Source organism: Emydura macquarii, unplaced genomic scaffold, assembly GCF_026122565.2.
Source record: "Emydura macquarii macquarii isolate MOO-44397 ecotype Brisbane River unplaced genomic scaffold, CSIRO-AGI_Emac_v2 contig_3603, whole genome shotgun sequence".
Lineage (NCBI taxonomy): Eukaryota > Metazoa > Chordata > Testudines > Chelidae > Emydura > Emydura macquarii.
Genome location: NW_027133740.1, coordinates 270,434 through 285,074, shown reverse-complemented (window position 1 = coordinate 285,074; position 14,641 = coordinate 270,434). Strand labels below are relative to the sequence as shown.

Below are 14,641 nucleotides of genomic sequence, written 5' to 3'. Positions count from 1 at the left end.
GCAGATTATCTACCTTCCCAATTCACTGGGGTCAGCAGAAAACAAGAGAAAACGTAACAAATGGTTAGTGGGAGGACGGAGCTGCTCTGTGCTGTGGGCAGCCCCCGCCTGTTGCAGCATTCTAGTCCCAAGCAGGGAGGCTGGAGAGAGCACAAGCCTGTCTATACAGCATGAGAGCAAGGGAATTGACTGCAGATGTGGCACCAAGGCCTAAACCAGCAAGGTTCACCAGGCTCAACCCTGCCCAGAGACATGTTTAGCCAAGTGGCAGAGTGGAAGTTACTCTAACTGGCCATTCTTGTCAGGGCTGAAGGGTCAGTGATCTGGCTGCAACACATTAGTCATGGAAAGGGAGGTTACCCTGTCTTCCCTCCTTCCCTCTACATGATCACCAGCACTCTACCCCTCCTGTTGCACTGGCCAGAATGGGCTGCTCGAGCAATTATGAAAGATGGTAGGAAGCATCTCCCCAGGGGATCCCTGCCCCTGACAACCGTAGGGAGGAAGTAGAGGAATCAAAGCCTCCCACTGAACTCTGACTTCAGACTGGCATGTCGGAGTGAAAAGCTAGCCACTAGAATAGTCTGTTCCCTCTGCAGCCAAAACATGCCACAGCCACGATTGGACCCAGAGGACCCCAGCTACCCCATTCTGATTTCACTGCCTTATGCAGAATAATGGCATCAAGGCTTCTGTGCAACTAGCAGCAGGTTGTCCCCTTGCTCATATCGCTCTGGTTTCTGGAACCAGATTATTCTCCAGGCTGCAAAGTTGTCTATGCTGGGGCCTTCAAGCCAGCTTTCCCTTTTAACCTTCAGTACCAAAAGTGCCACTGCAATATATTCAAAGACATCTAATGATCCAGTTCTCAGGCGGGTGATGGAGGAAAGATATCACTCCAGCTCTGTAACTGCTGCATCCCTGGCTCCTGAGGAATCCTGCCCTAACACTCTTACCTTTTCCCTGTTTCATCCGCAGTCCCTTTGCCCTGTTTCTCAATTACGATCTTGTCATTCATGCCAAACTTGCACTCTGGCATTCCACTCAGATAGCTCTTCATCACCACCCTGCCAGAGACGTGGGCACTCAGAACCTGACCTGGGGTGGAGAAGAGCACACACTGAAGCAGCCCCAGGAGGGTGGAAAGCTACCTGTGGAAGTCCGCACTCCTGCCCCATGAGGAGGGTGCAGATTCCGAAGCTATCCACTGTGACGAAAACCTGCTTCCCCTCCACTTACCCTGTGGTGACATTAAGAGATTCACACTCTCCAGCACATCCAGGAAGAGCTCATTCCGACGGTACTTGATCCCTTCACGTCTCCAGCCAATCTGGCCAGTCACCTGGCTGGTGATCTGTGATTGTTCTTCCTTCGTCTGAAGAAGAGGGAAGATGATATTTCTTGGGCAACTCAAGATCAGGCATTAGGACTGAATCCAGAAGAGTAGTGTTTTAAACAGCTGAACACATAGCAAGGTGCTTGCAATGCAAGACACATCAGCCATGAGAACGCATCAGTTGCCTTGATCTGGGGCACCATCATAATAGCCCATTGGGTATCAATAGCCGAGTTAGAGTGCAGGGTCCATAAGAAGGGGTCCCCTGTTCTGGGAAGGGATCGATTATTCTCACATTCATCTGGCTGTAATCTCGGCCATCAAAAGGAAGCAAGGATAGGCCTCTTTCCATTAGATTAGGTGGAGCATTGTTAGACCAAGGATTAAGTAAAGCAAGTTAGACCAAGAATGCGGTCCAGGCTTTGCTGAGCCATTACGGCTGATTACAGAAAATCCTGGGCTAGTAAGGAACAATGCCACCAGATCAATGTAACATGACATGAGTTTGATATGCTTTGTACTGTATTTTCGGTATGTCAGACCAGGATCAGACCCATTTCCAATGGCTGGCAAGAGACACCTAAGCATATGCAAGCTGGGGACAGCCATTCCATGTCAAGTTACATATACATTAGGGCAGTTTAACAGCTGCTGTTCTTGGATCTAAATCCCACTAACTCAGCTGTACCATTAAGAGCATTAAGCATTTGCTGGGACGTACAGCAGGTTCACCTACCTGGTGCTATCAGCAGGTCCAGTCAGATGCAGAGTGAGAGGAAGCAGATGTATAGCAGCAAGTGTTGTGCACACAGGGTTAGCAGGCAAGCAGGTCAGTAGCAGGAAAGGGGAGGAACCGGAAAAAGAGGCAGGTTAGCTTCAGGGCTACCTCAGGAAGGGAACAAAGTAGGTTAGCTTGTCACTATCTGGGCATCTAATAAGCACAAACAAGAGGAGGGCTTTCCCATAAGCTCAGGCTACGGAGCACTCCAGCATTGCAGGGACTATTTCCAGACATGACCTGTCAATGCACCACTGAACAGGGGCAAGGCAGGAACCTGCAGTCTGCTGAGCAGGGCAGGCAGAGTGGAGAACACCCAAGTGAGTCCCAGGCCCTGCAGAGCAAGACACACCCTTGCACTGGGTCTAGATTCTGCATTCTCCCCAGCCTAAGTCATGTGCACTTGCCATGCCCCAGCATAAACACAAAGGGGATATTAGAGTTAAGCAGGAGGGTACTCTGCATCCACTGCTACAGGACTTTGTCAGACATTAGGTTTCATTTTCACCATTAGATCCCATTTTAATCCAGGTTCTTCCAGGAAAATGGCTATGTTTGGGACAACAACATCAGCCTTTTGTCTCATGTCCTGTGGCTGCAGCCACAAGGGGGCAGTGTGAGAACTCAGTATTATAAGCTAGCCACGTGAACAGCAAGGAGTTTGGTTCCACACAAGGCTCCTAATTAACCAAGGTACAAATATTTCCAGTTTTGTGCTTATGCCATCATTAGACTATTTTCATCCTGTTAAAAAACCCGGATGTTAATTCAGAATCTGCAGGGCACTGTCCATACAGCACTCTGCTGAACACCATGCAGGGTATCCCAGGGTCTCCCAACCACTCCGCTGACCAAAAGCCTCCTTATAGACAGTGTAGACAGCGCACAGAAGGGAAGCAGAACAGTTGACATGAGTTACGCAAGCTACTCTGCGTAACTCCCGGCGACTGCCACAATCTCCAGGTAAGTGTAGACCGGGCCGGAGGTAGCCCTACAGCTCCTGTATTCACTAAATCCTCTGAATATTAGGGTGTTGCAGGATTCTGTTTTGAACACACGGCTACTGAGACAGTGGCCCAGCATGAAGGTGCAGGGAGCATCTCCTGTGGGTGCTAGAGTCCACGTGTTTCCTGGGCTTTGGAAAGTAGAGAGGCTTCCAACTCAGAGTGGGACCCCCAGATATTTTGTGGCTCTAGAAAAATTCTATAGCTGCAGAATGTCCAGAACTTTGCTAGTAAGTGAGAAGTAAGGGAGATGCTGATGGATGGCAATTGCAGCAGAAAGTTCCCACAGGGCACTTTTTGTGTGTGTGGGGGCGCGCAGGCATGACACTACTTTTTTCCTAGAATTAGTTCCTATTTATAATAGAGGGTTTAGAACGGGCAAACTGGCCTTCCTTTTTCTGCCCAGGAGCAGGGCCAGTAGGAAAAGAGTTCAAAAGCTGAGAGCTTAGTTTCTTGTAAAAGGGAGGATGAGCCAAGCTATAGTGCAAGCTTCTGCCAACGCAGATCAACGCAATCTGCAACATGCTGTGTTCTAGTGCTGGGTCTCCTCAGAAGACAGGCTACTACTTATGTGGGTACACAATACAGACTAGAAGGGAAGCCAGCCATCATACTGATGCCTGTCATGATCTCCAGAGTGATATAACACCCTTTCCAGCATCTTCAGGGCACTGCTTTGGTAAGCTATAAAGCAAAAGCCTGTCAACTTATCATTTCCAGGATACACTTGTATCCAATTGTTACAAGCCCTTCCAAGAAGGCAATGTGCATTGTGGACAGTTTAAGACCTTCCTGTGAATGTGGTAATGTGTCACAGGAAGCAGCGCTCAAACTTATTTGGAAAGTGTCGTAAGTTTCACTGTTTGGTACTGAAGGATGCTTACAGCTGGATTCAGGCCTAAAATGTGGGTCACAAACAGGGCAGGCAAGCCATTTAGCACTGCCTTGTGTGCATGATGCTTTTCCAGGTTTAGTCTCAGCGGCTGCGTGCAGCTGAAGTCCTTGGACACAGAAGTCTGGCTTCCAAGCAGTTTGCTTTGTTCCATACAAGAGGCAGACCATTGTAGGGACTGCATAAAGCCTTGAAAATATGGTAGGGACACTCAAGCAATACAATCTGAGGGCATTGTAGGTACTATGCCAGAAGCAGATTGTGCCTGTTCTTGTTTTTAATGTGAAGGTGCAGCCCACTGACAGAGTCCCAGCAGGCAAAGCAGAACTGTTACTCGGATCAGGATGGATCATTGCTTGCCACGCCCTGTAGTCTAAAGCGACTATTACAGGGATAACAGCACAGCTGGCTCTTTGGCCAGCTGTTGAACGAGCTAGGTATAAGGGAGATGGAGCATGAACTGAATGTGGCAGCTTATTTATTGACTGATAACATGAAGATTTGCTAAACATAGGAGTGAAGAGCAGCGTTTAAAAAAAATCATCAAGTGATGGAGGTGGTTAGTTTTAAGTCTTCCTAAGAACTGGTGCTGACTCAGCCAGTTTCGGCACTGAATGGCCTGCGTGTCAGATTGCAGCAGACTGGTGTGATCAGCACTGAGGGTCACAAGGGGGAGAGGAGAGAGAAAGCCCGGAAGCGCAGCCTTTCCAGAGCCTTCCCATCTGGCCCTTGATACTTCCTGCTGGAGTACAAGTCAGCAGTTTGTGCAAGAGGGTGGGTGGGGCTCAGGCCTGGCTATGCACTTCTGCTCACCCAGCAGGACCACGGGGGAGCTCCCTATTGCTGGATTCCTGGGAAAGTGAGTGCAGATGAGTGCAGTCCTGGAGGCTAGAAGTTGCCGTTTAACCACAGCAAGGGCACAACAGCCTAGGCTCCCCCATGACACTGAGTGTTTGGGCAAAAAATGAACTCAACAGCAACAAGATTCAGACTGGTTGTTAATGCAGGCCGAGGACTTCAGACCCCTCCCTTCTTACCCTGCCTATGAAAAGCACATGAGAAGTGAGTTTTCAATTCCACTCTGAATCACATGGATTCTGCCTACACTAGATGGAGGGGGCCAGCCAGAATCTGATCTGAATGACTGCAATGCCTCCAGCAACACCACAAGGTCCAACATGAACTGCAATTACATTAGAGGCAGAGATCTTCTGCCTCACAGCCAACTTCTACTCCATGGCAGGTGGATTTCATGAACAGCTCTGTGTAGTTGAGTGCATCAGTAAGACCCTGCCCCAGAAAACAAGCAATGCCTTCCCAACAGAGTTCAAACAAGCCCAATTTTGAGCTCTGCTTCAGGTTGGACAGTCCCAAAGCACTGAACGGCAAGGGGTTACACTTTCCTTCATGGGGATTAAGCTTCCCTCCTTTAACACCCAGCCCTCCTTTTCAGGCACATGAATTATCTAGCAGTGTTTTCTTACTTTTCTCCTACCTATCTAGATTTAAGCTCTTTGGGGGACAAACACTGCCTGGTGGCTACACACTGCCTAGCACAGTGAAAATCTAATTTCATTTGGGGCTTTTAGGTTCTACCATAATACAAAAACTAAATGAAGTAGAGTCTAAATCTGTGATGGCAAGGCAGTATAACTAAGAATAAGGGAGGAGATTAACAGCAAGACTCATCAGGCTGCAAAACAGGTCACCCAAGGGAAGAGGTGAGATCCCCATGCCTTGAGGCACTGAAAACTGGAGACTAGACTGGAGCAGAAGCACAAGCATCCTGCCCTAGGAGAGGAATACGAAGAAGTTCTATATCTAATTGGGCTAGGTCTATGATTTACCTAGATACAAGTTTATTCCCACCTGCCAGCCTCATTTTCAGTTGGTGCAAATGAAGTTTGAAACTACTGAACATTTTCAAGTAAAGAAGTGATCAGAGATGATCCATTTCAGACCCTCCACCTCCCCTCAGTGGGAGAGAAACAGGGAGACTGTGCTAATGAAGCACATGCTCAGAGCAAGACACTGCTCAAGTTCTCCCCTCTGAAAGGGGCTTCTCAATCTATCCAGCTTCCTATACCATGCTCAAGACCACGACCTGCTCAGACCCCGAAAAGTTTGTGTAGCTGAGATCGATCCCTCCCCCAAGAGACTGAGACCCCTGCACTCCTTTGAGCCAAGACAGACTAGGGACAGGACAGTGCTACTACATCCTGAGTCCCCCTCATTACCTGGCTCTTGATGCCTTGCTGAGTGATGAAGGTTTTCAGGGCTCCCGTCTCAGAGTTCTGAGGATAGCCAAAGTCCAGGATTTCTACAGGAGGGTAAAGAATAATCAGCTCAAAGAACGCATAAGATAGGAGAGCTGCAGGGTCGCTTCCAACACAGGCAGCCCCCAGTGCTAAACATTCCTAGAGGGAGAAAGGAGTGGTGCGTGGATGCCTGCCCCCTTAACAGAGTCTTGGAGTGTCTGAAGCAGGGCAGACATGACCAGCCCAAGACTGGGCACTGGAATGCCCCCCTGGAGCAGAGAGGCAGCCCTGCCAGACTAATTGTAGTGACCATCTGGAGGGGGAAAAAAAATCAAATTTTCAAGCCAGTCTGGGGGCAAGGTAGGGTTTGTCCATCTCAAAGTGAGGAGCTCACTAGCTTTCATGGGGCTGTACTTCAGGGTCTAAATACCAGTAAGACAAGACAGACATCCAGGGGACTCTGAAGAGGATTTATCCACAGACATCCAAGGGACAGTGAAGAGGGTTTATCCAACAGCAGAATAATCTATCTTTGCAGCATTTTCTTTAGGTTTTGATTTTCGCATGAAGATGTAATAAAAATCAAAACCTAAAAAAATAACAGCAGAGTAGTGACACCGCAGGGCGAGCCAGCAGGGGAGAGAAACAGCCGTTAGCTACAGAGAACAAGTACACTTGGCCCCTCCAGGGAACAGCAAGCCACCCACACAAAATCCAGCAGGGATAGGAAACCTGTAATGTGAATATAACATGACACTGCACATGCAGGAACTGTTCCCACTCAGCCTGCTAGGAGAGGGCAGACTTTGGGCACCAAGGCAGAGCCTGCCATGTAAGAGAAATGGCAATAAATTACAGCTCCTCCATCTCCATCCTGAGGGACCTTAGAGAATTGGTCAAACACTAACGGTGACCTTTGGGCAGGCTACTGAATGCTAGTACACCCATGCTTGTTTCATTCTTTTGAGTCCATCTGTGGAGAAAGATGGAGCTCTGTTTTAGGGAACAGTGGAGATTAATACAAAGAATATTATTTCTAATGCCTTGACTCTCTTGATACTTAGTGTTAGGTGAGATGAGGACCCAGAATCAGCTCAAGTGGTCTTTAGCCTCCATGGACCCAAGCAGATACTTTTTTGATGCTCAATGTATAAAAAGGATTCAGTGAGCATCAAAAGAGGTACCTCTATAGCCACAGAGAACAGACTGCAATAATACACCATTAGAACAGCCCTGAACTGCACTGTCTCCTCAGGGAGAGGACAGGGTTGAGGTGTCAACTCCCCAGACTTGCTCTAACACCAAGTAAGGAACAGGGCAAATAGCCCACACGGCATACACACCAGCTCTTGATCAGATTCAAGAATGGTTGGTGAAGGAGTGATTCGCTTCATTTTCTCTACATGTTTATACCATCCTCATCACCATGATGGCACAGGTAATCTCACCACTGAAGTGAGGAGCAGCTAACACAAATGTATGTGTTTGAGAACTGGGAAAGCTCCATCATCCTACATTTGAGAGCACTGGAAGGCAGAATGCAGTGGAGCTAGAAACTGTATGCCTCAGCCCCATACAAACTACATGAAGATACTCAGAGCCAGCACTGGACTGGGACTAAGCTACAGCTAACTGGATCCTGGGAAGCAACCAAGTGTCTCAAACAGGGGTCCAATGGCAAACTCCTCACCATCCAGCAGCTCATAGATCAGCACAAAGTTGTTCTTGATGTTCTCCTCGCTGATCTTCCCAAAGTAGGCAGTCATCACGTCACACATCTTGTAGAGGAATTCAAAGACCATGGCAGCATTGACATTCTGCTTGGTGACAGCAGCCAGCCAGATGTTGGAACGCTTGACATGGAAGAAACTGGTGCGGGCAATGTTGGTGACAGGTGAACGCACCTGCTGTCGTGCGTGGATGACATTGACACGGAAGGCGTCCACTGCATTCCGCCTAGAGGATTATTACAAGAGGGGGGGAAAATAGAATTAAACTCCATATGTACCATGCACATTTGGATACACAGTTTCTGCCCAGTTGCTTAGTGACTATACATTTGTTAAAAACTACAGCTACGTGCGCCTGGTCTTTATCAGGAAGAATGCTTAGGACACTACAGCCAATGGATCTAACAGAGTTCAGGAACAGAATTAACAGATGTTAAATCCTGCAATGTACTACATGAAGGGGGCAAGGAAAGAGGACCTACTGAACCTCTAAGAAGCTCTGGACTAAGACACCGCCAATTCCCATCTGCCTCCAGATGAAAGTTTCTCAACTGGCCTAACAAGAGGCTTCCCCTCAATTCACCTTGCTAGTGTTCCCTCATTGGCTAGCACGGTCAGAAGTCAAATAGGCTATGGCCTAGTTAGAGAAACCCAACTCTGACCAAATGCACAACAGCCAGCTACTTTCTATTTTCCACCCTTTAAAGCCACACAGCAGCATCAGGCTTCTACACCTGCTGCTCCCCTCTGCCTCCCTCCCCCAACTTGTTTGATGTTTAGCTGGACTGCAACCCCTTCTGCATAGAAGGAACTGCTGTCATATCACATGCTATTGTGAAAACCCATCAAATCTTACTAGAGTCACCTGCCTGATGCATGGAGGCAGGTAGTGTCAGGAATGGGATTGTTACTCTTCCATGGAAGTTTTAGTTCCCAGATCTACTTCATCTCTGAACACAGCAAGCATTGATGAGGAAGCTCAAACCAGAAGGTGAAGAGCAGAATTTAGAGCATATTTTACTGGTTTCCAGACTACACTACCTGCCCTCATTATTCTATGCTTCAGCTATAGCACACAGTGGTTTGACTGCTGGATTTTAGAATTCCAATGGTGCAACAAGCTAATGGAAATGCACTAATGATTTGCACAGTGCAGGCAGGTGTTGTGCAAGTCTTCCCTGCGGAGCTCTGCCATTCCCCCTAATCCCAACATGATGCACTACCAATCTGGTCCAGTGTCTTAAACCCACTACACAGCTGACAATTTATGCACACTAGACCAAGTCCTTACTGTACAAATGCCTTTACTTTTGAGAGATGTGGAATTTCAACCTAGGACAAACGCCAGAGGCTAGCTCTTGAACATTCTGCATTATGTAGGAGGAAGGTTTTGGCATCCTGACCACTGCATAGCTGCAAACTGAACTCCCATCATTCAATCAGAAGTCTGTTAAGACTAGGAATCCAGGAAGGAAGTCAGGAAGCTTTTTACACTATTTTCTTGATGCAAGTCTGAGAACTAGAGTCTGTCACCAAGGAATGAGCTAGGAGCCATACAACGTCTCGCACTGACCCTATGAGATAGGAGACAGTCCCAACGAAGTGTTTATTTCTACTCTGCTGTTCGGTGTTGAACTGCCTGATGCCTTTGCATTTTGATAGTCAATATACTGGGTATAGTTAACATTCATGAGTTGGGTAGTAAATAACCCATTTTTTAGAATGGGTAAGTTCCAGCCCCTTCAGTCCCTGTCACTTACATTGTATGTCGCCATGTGTTACTGCCCAACAACCTTAAAAAATACTAGTTTCGTTTGTCTTCAAGATGGAGACAGGTTTATAAAAATTACTGATCCTGAAGAGTTTAAGTTCCTCAGTAATATCTAAGTTTTACCCAATAAACCCTGTAATCAAAGATAGTGCTCCAAGGATTGAGCTGCACCCATCCATTCCAACCCACTAGTATTAGCCCCGAGAGTCATGGACTGGTCCAAGATAGAGAGGAAGCCTCAAGCGAATGAAACTTTTTAGCACATCAATTCCCCACTTTGTAGGGCCAGTCAAGGCCTGCCACGCGTCTCTTACCTATTGCTACAGCAGCCAATGAGATGGGATGGACAGAAATGGCGCCAGCGAAGAAAGGAGGAGTGACAGCAACAAGAGAAAGGGTTAGAAACACACACAAGGCACCATGAATCCAAAGAGATATGGAGAGACCAACAGCACCCCCCGCCCCCGTTTCCAAGCACAAGAGGTGAGGGGGGTTCTTCATGGAAAGTCACAGGCTGTGACAGCAGTGAAGCCCTTGCAGACGGAAAGGTAACGTGCAGTGGCCACTCAGCAGTTATCAGTGCCAACAGATTTCTGTGCTGTTTAATCGCAGCTCTAACTGGGTGTTTAGTCAGAGCTGTACCCAAGTCTCGATCAGTGTTACCCAATTTACACTCTTATGTACAGTTTATTACAAATAAAATGGCAGATACCAACAATGCTAAAAGCCTCAAAGTCTCAGGCTGCATCGAAAGGAGAAGCCTGCTTGCAGTTTAGATTTCCCCTACCGCCAGACATCAGAAGTGCTATTACGCATCTGACTGAGGCAGCATTCCCTTCTGAAAGCCTATTGTTTGGACTGAAGCATCTCAGGCTTGGTCCAGCCCCAGGGAATTACAGAAAGCCAGGCAGAATTAGAGCATGAAGGAGAGATGGCACTTCCAGAAGAGTCAGATGCTGCACTTTGCTATCAACTTGGCACAATTAAGAATAAGTGTGAACCACAAAGCACAAGAGCAGTATTAGTAAAGTCTGGTTTGGAACCAAAGGCTCAAGAATTAGAGGATACATGCAATTTACCATTTAATAGCACATTCCTACCAGATATCTACCTGCATATTTAAATGCAGGGAGGATTACTTCAGGAGTTACCATACAAAGAAAACCGTAGGGTTGAAGGTTACAGTGAACCCTTCTATGGTAACCTGAATTAAATGCATTGAGCTTTTGTTTTGATATGGAATTTAAGAAAGGTAACAACTAATTATGCATGCATCTAGTTACACTGCATGGACAGATGCACTACATGCATTTATTTCAAGCCATTCTTTCAGAGAGACGTTGCAAGCAAAAAAATCTGAAGTATGATTGTTTACTACAGAAGTGCCAGGAAATTCAAAGCAATGGTTACTTAACTGACACTCTGCTCACTGGACACTAAGTTACCATATGCAGTTTAAGATTTTATATACCCACAAGAGGAGGGGGTTCCAGCTACTGTAGACCCATGGCTTTGACCTTCTCCCCCAACATGTAGTTTCAAGTTTCCACTCAGTTTGGCAGTAGAAGTGCCACATAGTGATGAACATGCAGGGAATGACCTACCGACCAACAAGGGCATCAGCAGCAATGGTTTGTGTCATGCATACCCCCTTCTTCCCCCACTATGCACCAGAATATGTGGCTCTCATGTCGACTTTTGCGTTTACATCACTATTTGGCTAAGATGGTTTGGAAACAAGCGCCCAAAGGCTCGGGGGAGTCACAATACAGCCATTTAGGATACCAAGTTGATCCAGAAATGCTTTAACAAAATTGGGGCATTTCATACCCACATTCCACTTAGGACCTTGGACAATACTGTAATATTTTTTATTCCCTTTGGAATACTTAGAAGCTGGATAGTATTCCATTCTCTTCTGACTCTGCCCTTTCACACACCGTTAGAGAGACAGGCCAGCAACAAGTTGAAGTGGACATTAGCATCACTGGCATCAAGCTCTACGTGCTCACTGCACAGCACAGCAGAAATGACACTAATTATATTGCTCACTTCCATCACAAGTCTTTAGAACGCACAGGATGCTCCCTGCCAGCTTACAGCCATTTATAAAAATAGCACATGGGCTAGTACCCAACTCTGTACCAGGTTCTAGACACTAGCCGAAGAAATCCCCAATAGTTCTTTGGGCACTTTAAGAGCTAGGTGACGTTCCTGCTGGAACATTTGAACTGATCTTTACCAGTTTTAGAAGTTTTAAAGTAAGTGAAACAGAAGCAGTTTTACAGAGCTGCAAATTGTGAGACTCCTTCAATCAGGAAGCCTCTTTCCCCAAAGTTTATGCTGTGCCATTGGAAAAAGCTGCTGAAGGCAGAAGTATCCAGTTCTCTCAGTCACATTAGCTGCCTAAGCATATGTACAGGCCCAAGCCAGGCCAACCCACTATCTCCTCAATACCAACAAGTTGTAGTAATTCATAGACATACTAGATTATCCTCAGTTTAGAAGAAGAAAACAAGGATCCCAGAAGGCACACCCAAAGCCAGCTACACCCAGAAACAGACCAGCATTCTACACCAGTTTAGATCTAGCAAGTGCCTTCCAGAGAGGTCATTTAACATGGGCCTCCGTTTCCTTATTTGTAAGAAGAGGAAAGTTACTAAAAGCAAAATCCAGACACAGTACTATGATTTCCACAGCCATACAGAGGTAGGAGTTCTTTTACTGAAGGGGCAGTGGGTCCAGATTGGCTAGTCAACTTGCTTACAAAGGCATTGAAATTAATGGATTAGGTCAGTATTTCTCAACCTGAGAGTCATGATAAATGCACCAAAGGATCATGTGGGGAGCTGCAGAGTGAGCCCACTCCATGCTTACCCTGCAATGGCAGCTCTGGTCCCACAAGGCTGGGTGTGCTCCACTCCTTGATCCAGGTGTTGCAACCTGGTGCACAAGGTTGCAGTGATGCTCTGGTTTGGCCCAGCCATCCCTCCATTATGACGACTAAGGGCTAAATATGAGTGAATGGTGCTGCAACCTCAAGTGTCAGGTCACACCACCACCACCCTCCCACTATTTGGCCCAGCCAGAGAGGGGACAGGAGCTACTGGAGCTGCCAATATGGTATGCAGAGCACACTTACTATGACATTAATATGTATATTATATCATTGGTAACAAATACTTAGTAAACCAGATTCTTTTTCCACTAAAGCTATTTGCTAGGTCCTGACAAGCCATCAAAGTTTACAAATGGGTCCTAACCCAGAGAGATTTTGAACTGCTGAATTAGGTACAGGACTGGGAGCAGAGGCCAAGGTTCTAGTACTGCTACTTCCTGTTCTGCCAGCAGCTTTTTCCAAAGTCACAAGGGTGACTTATGCAAAAAAAGGACATGCCTCACTGTGCTTAGGCTCTGAAAGACTGACATCCTGAGGCTGCAAAACAAAGGGAAATGCAAGTTATGTTTCATCCAGCTAAAGCCTTTTCCAAGTCGGTGTTTCACTGGATGCTATTCAGATAAAGCATCCTTAAGTATGCCATTTTTTAGCGGGGTTAGAATCAACTTTTAGCTCTATAAGGCTGCAGAATACATACCCTTAACTGAATTCTTGTGAGACTTTACATGGTGATATTTGCAGAAAAGAAGAGAATTGCATACTTGTTTTTCTACTACACATTCTGCATTAGTGTGGATGAACGGCCCTGCTGGGTGGTGACACACATTTTTGGTTGTTAGAATATTCAGAAACTCATGCAGATGCATTGTCTCCTGTGCATCACATGAGCAAGAAGGAGAGAAGATATTACAAGCTCTTCCAGTTAGCATTTGGGAGTATTAAAAGGTAGCCTGCAAAGGAAAATTGGGCTTTGCCCTTTTCTTCTTTGTAATGCATAGTGAAAGCCTAAAAGATTCTCCTTTTTAAAGGACAGAAATTTGTGTTTTGCTTGCCCTGGGAGACGCAACTGGAGAATTAGTAAAACTGGAACATACAAGAGTGAAAGATAAGCAACTGAAGGTCAGGGACTGTTGGCTGACTCAAATACATAACGCACACTTGGAACAAGAATGTTTATTAGGCATTTGTTATGGCTCAAGTTCTGACAGTCATCCTCTAGGATGATCCCCAGGACAGATCAAATTTTATATATTGATATTTTGAAGTAAAAAAACCAAGAAAACATACAGGCTGGCAAATGTCAGACTCTTAGCACTAGATATTAGTAAGAAAACTCTGCTCAAGACAGTCTAAGGAGGACAGAAGCTTGAAGAGCTTATCTCCTGCCCAGTGCTGGCTAACACCACCCTTGTTATCAGCTTCTACACCAGATGCACTTTATGCAGAGAAAGTTGGCTCACTGGTCACTTCATCTGCTAGTTGTAGCTTTTCAGCCCTTCAGGGAAGAGAGTCATATGTCCCCTTCTGACTACCGGGCCTTGAATTTTCAGCACCGACAAGTGAGGCTTGCAGTTTCTCAGCATGAAGTACAACTGTTTTGCAAATATCCCCTACTTGCATTAAGGAGCTAAAGACTACTGTTAGGGTGGATACTCTTAGGACAGAACCAGGTTTTTGACAAGCCTTGCCACCGAGAGTCTGTGTAGGCTGGGAGAAAACTGAAGAGTCTGTTTGATCCCAGGGACGCATTTTAAAGTTATTAGTTAAATAAGCTTCATTGCATTGTTGTGTTAAGTAGCTACTCTCCCTCCCACCTTCCCATGGATAGGGTCAAATCATCAACACACTGTTCCAGTTCAGGGATAAAAGCTAAACTTAAATCCCACCATATAGCCCAGCTCCAAAATAAAGCATTCCTCAGTCTGCAGCAGCCTAAATAAAGGTCCGTAGGAAGTAAAAATCTGCTGTGAAAA

General features: G+C 46.3%; 1 protein-coding gene across 1 annotated transcript in view; it reads right to left on the bottom strand.

Annotated features, from left to right (window-relative positions):
- AP2M1 (adaptor related protein complex 2 subunit mu 1) overlaps nt 1-14,641 on the bottom strand; it is a 35,379-nt gene that overhangs the window by 5,546 nt on the left and 15,192 nt on the right. Inside the window, exons 3-6 of the mRNA XM_067536662.1 lie at nt 7,959-8,224; nt 6,248-6,330; nt 1,240-1,375; nt 957-1,098 (exon numbers count right to left, since the gene is read on the bottom strand). Coding sequence (XP_067392763.1) covers nt 957-1,098; nt 1,240-1,375; nt 6,248-6,330; nt 7,959-8,224 — 627 coding nt within the window. The remainder of the gene's footprint in view (nt 1-956; nt 1,099-1,239; nt 1,376-6,247; nt 6,331-7,958; nt 8,225-14,641) is intronic.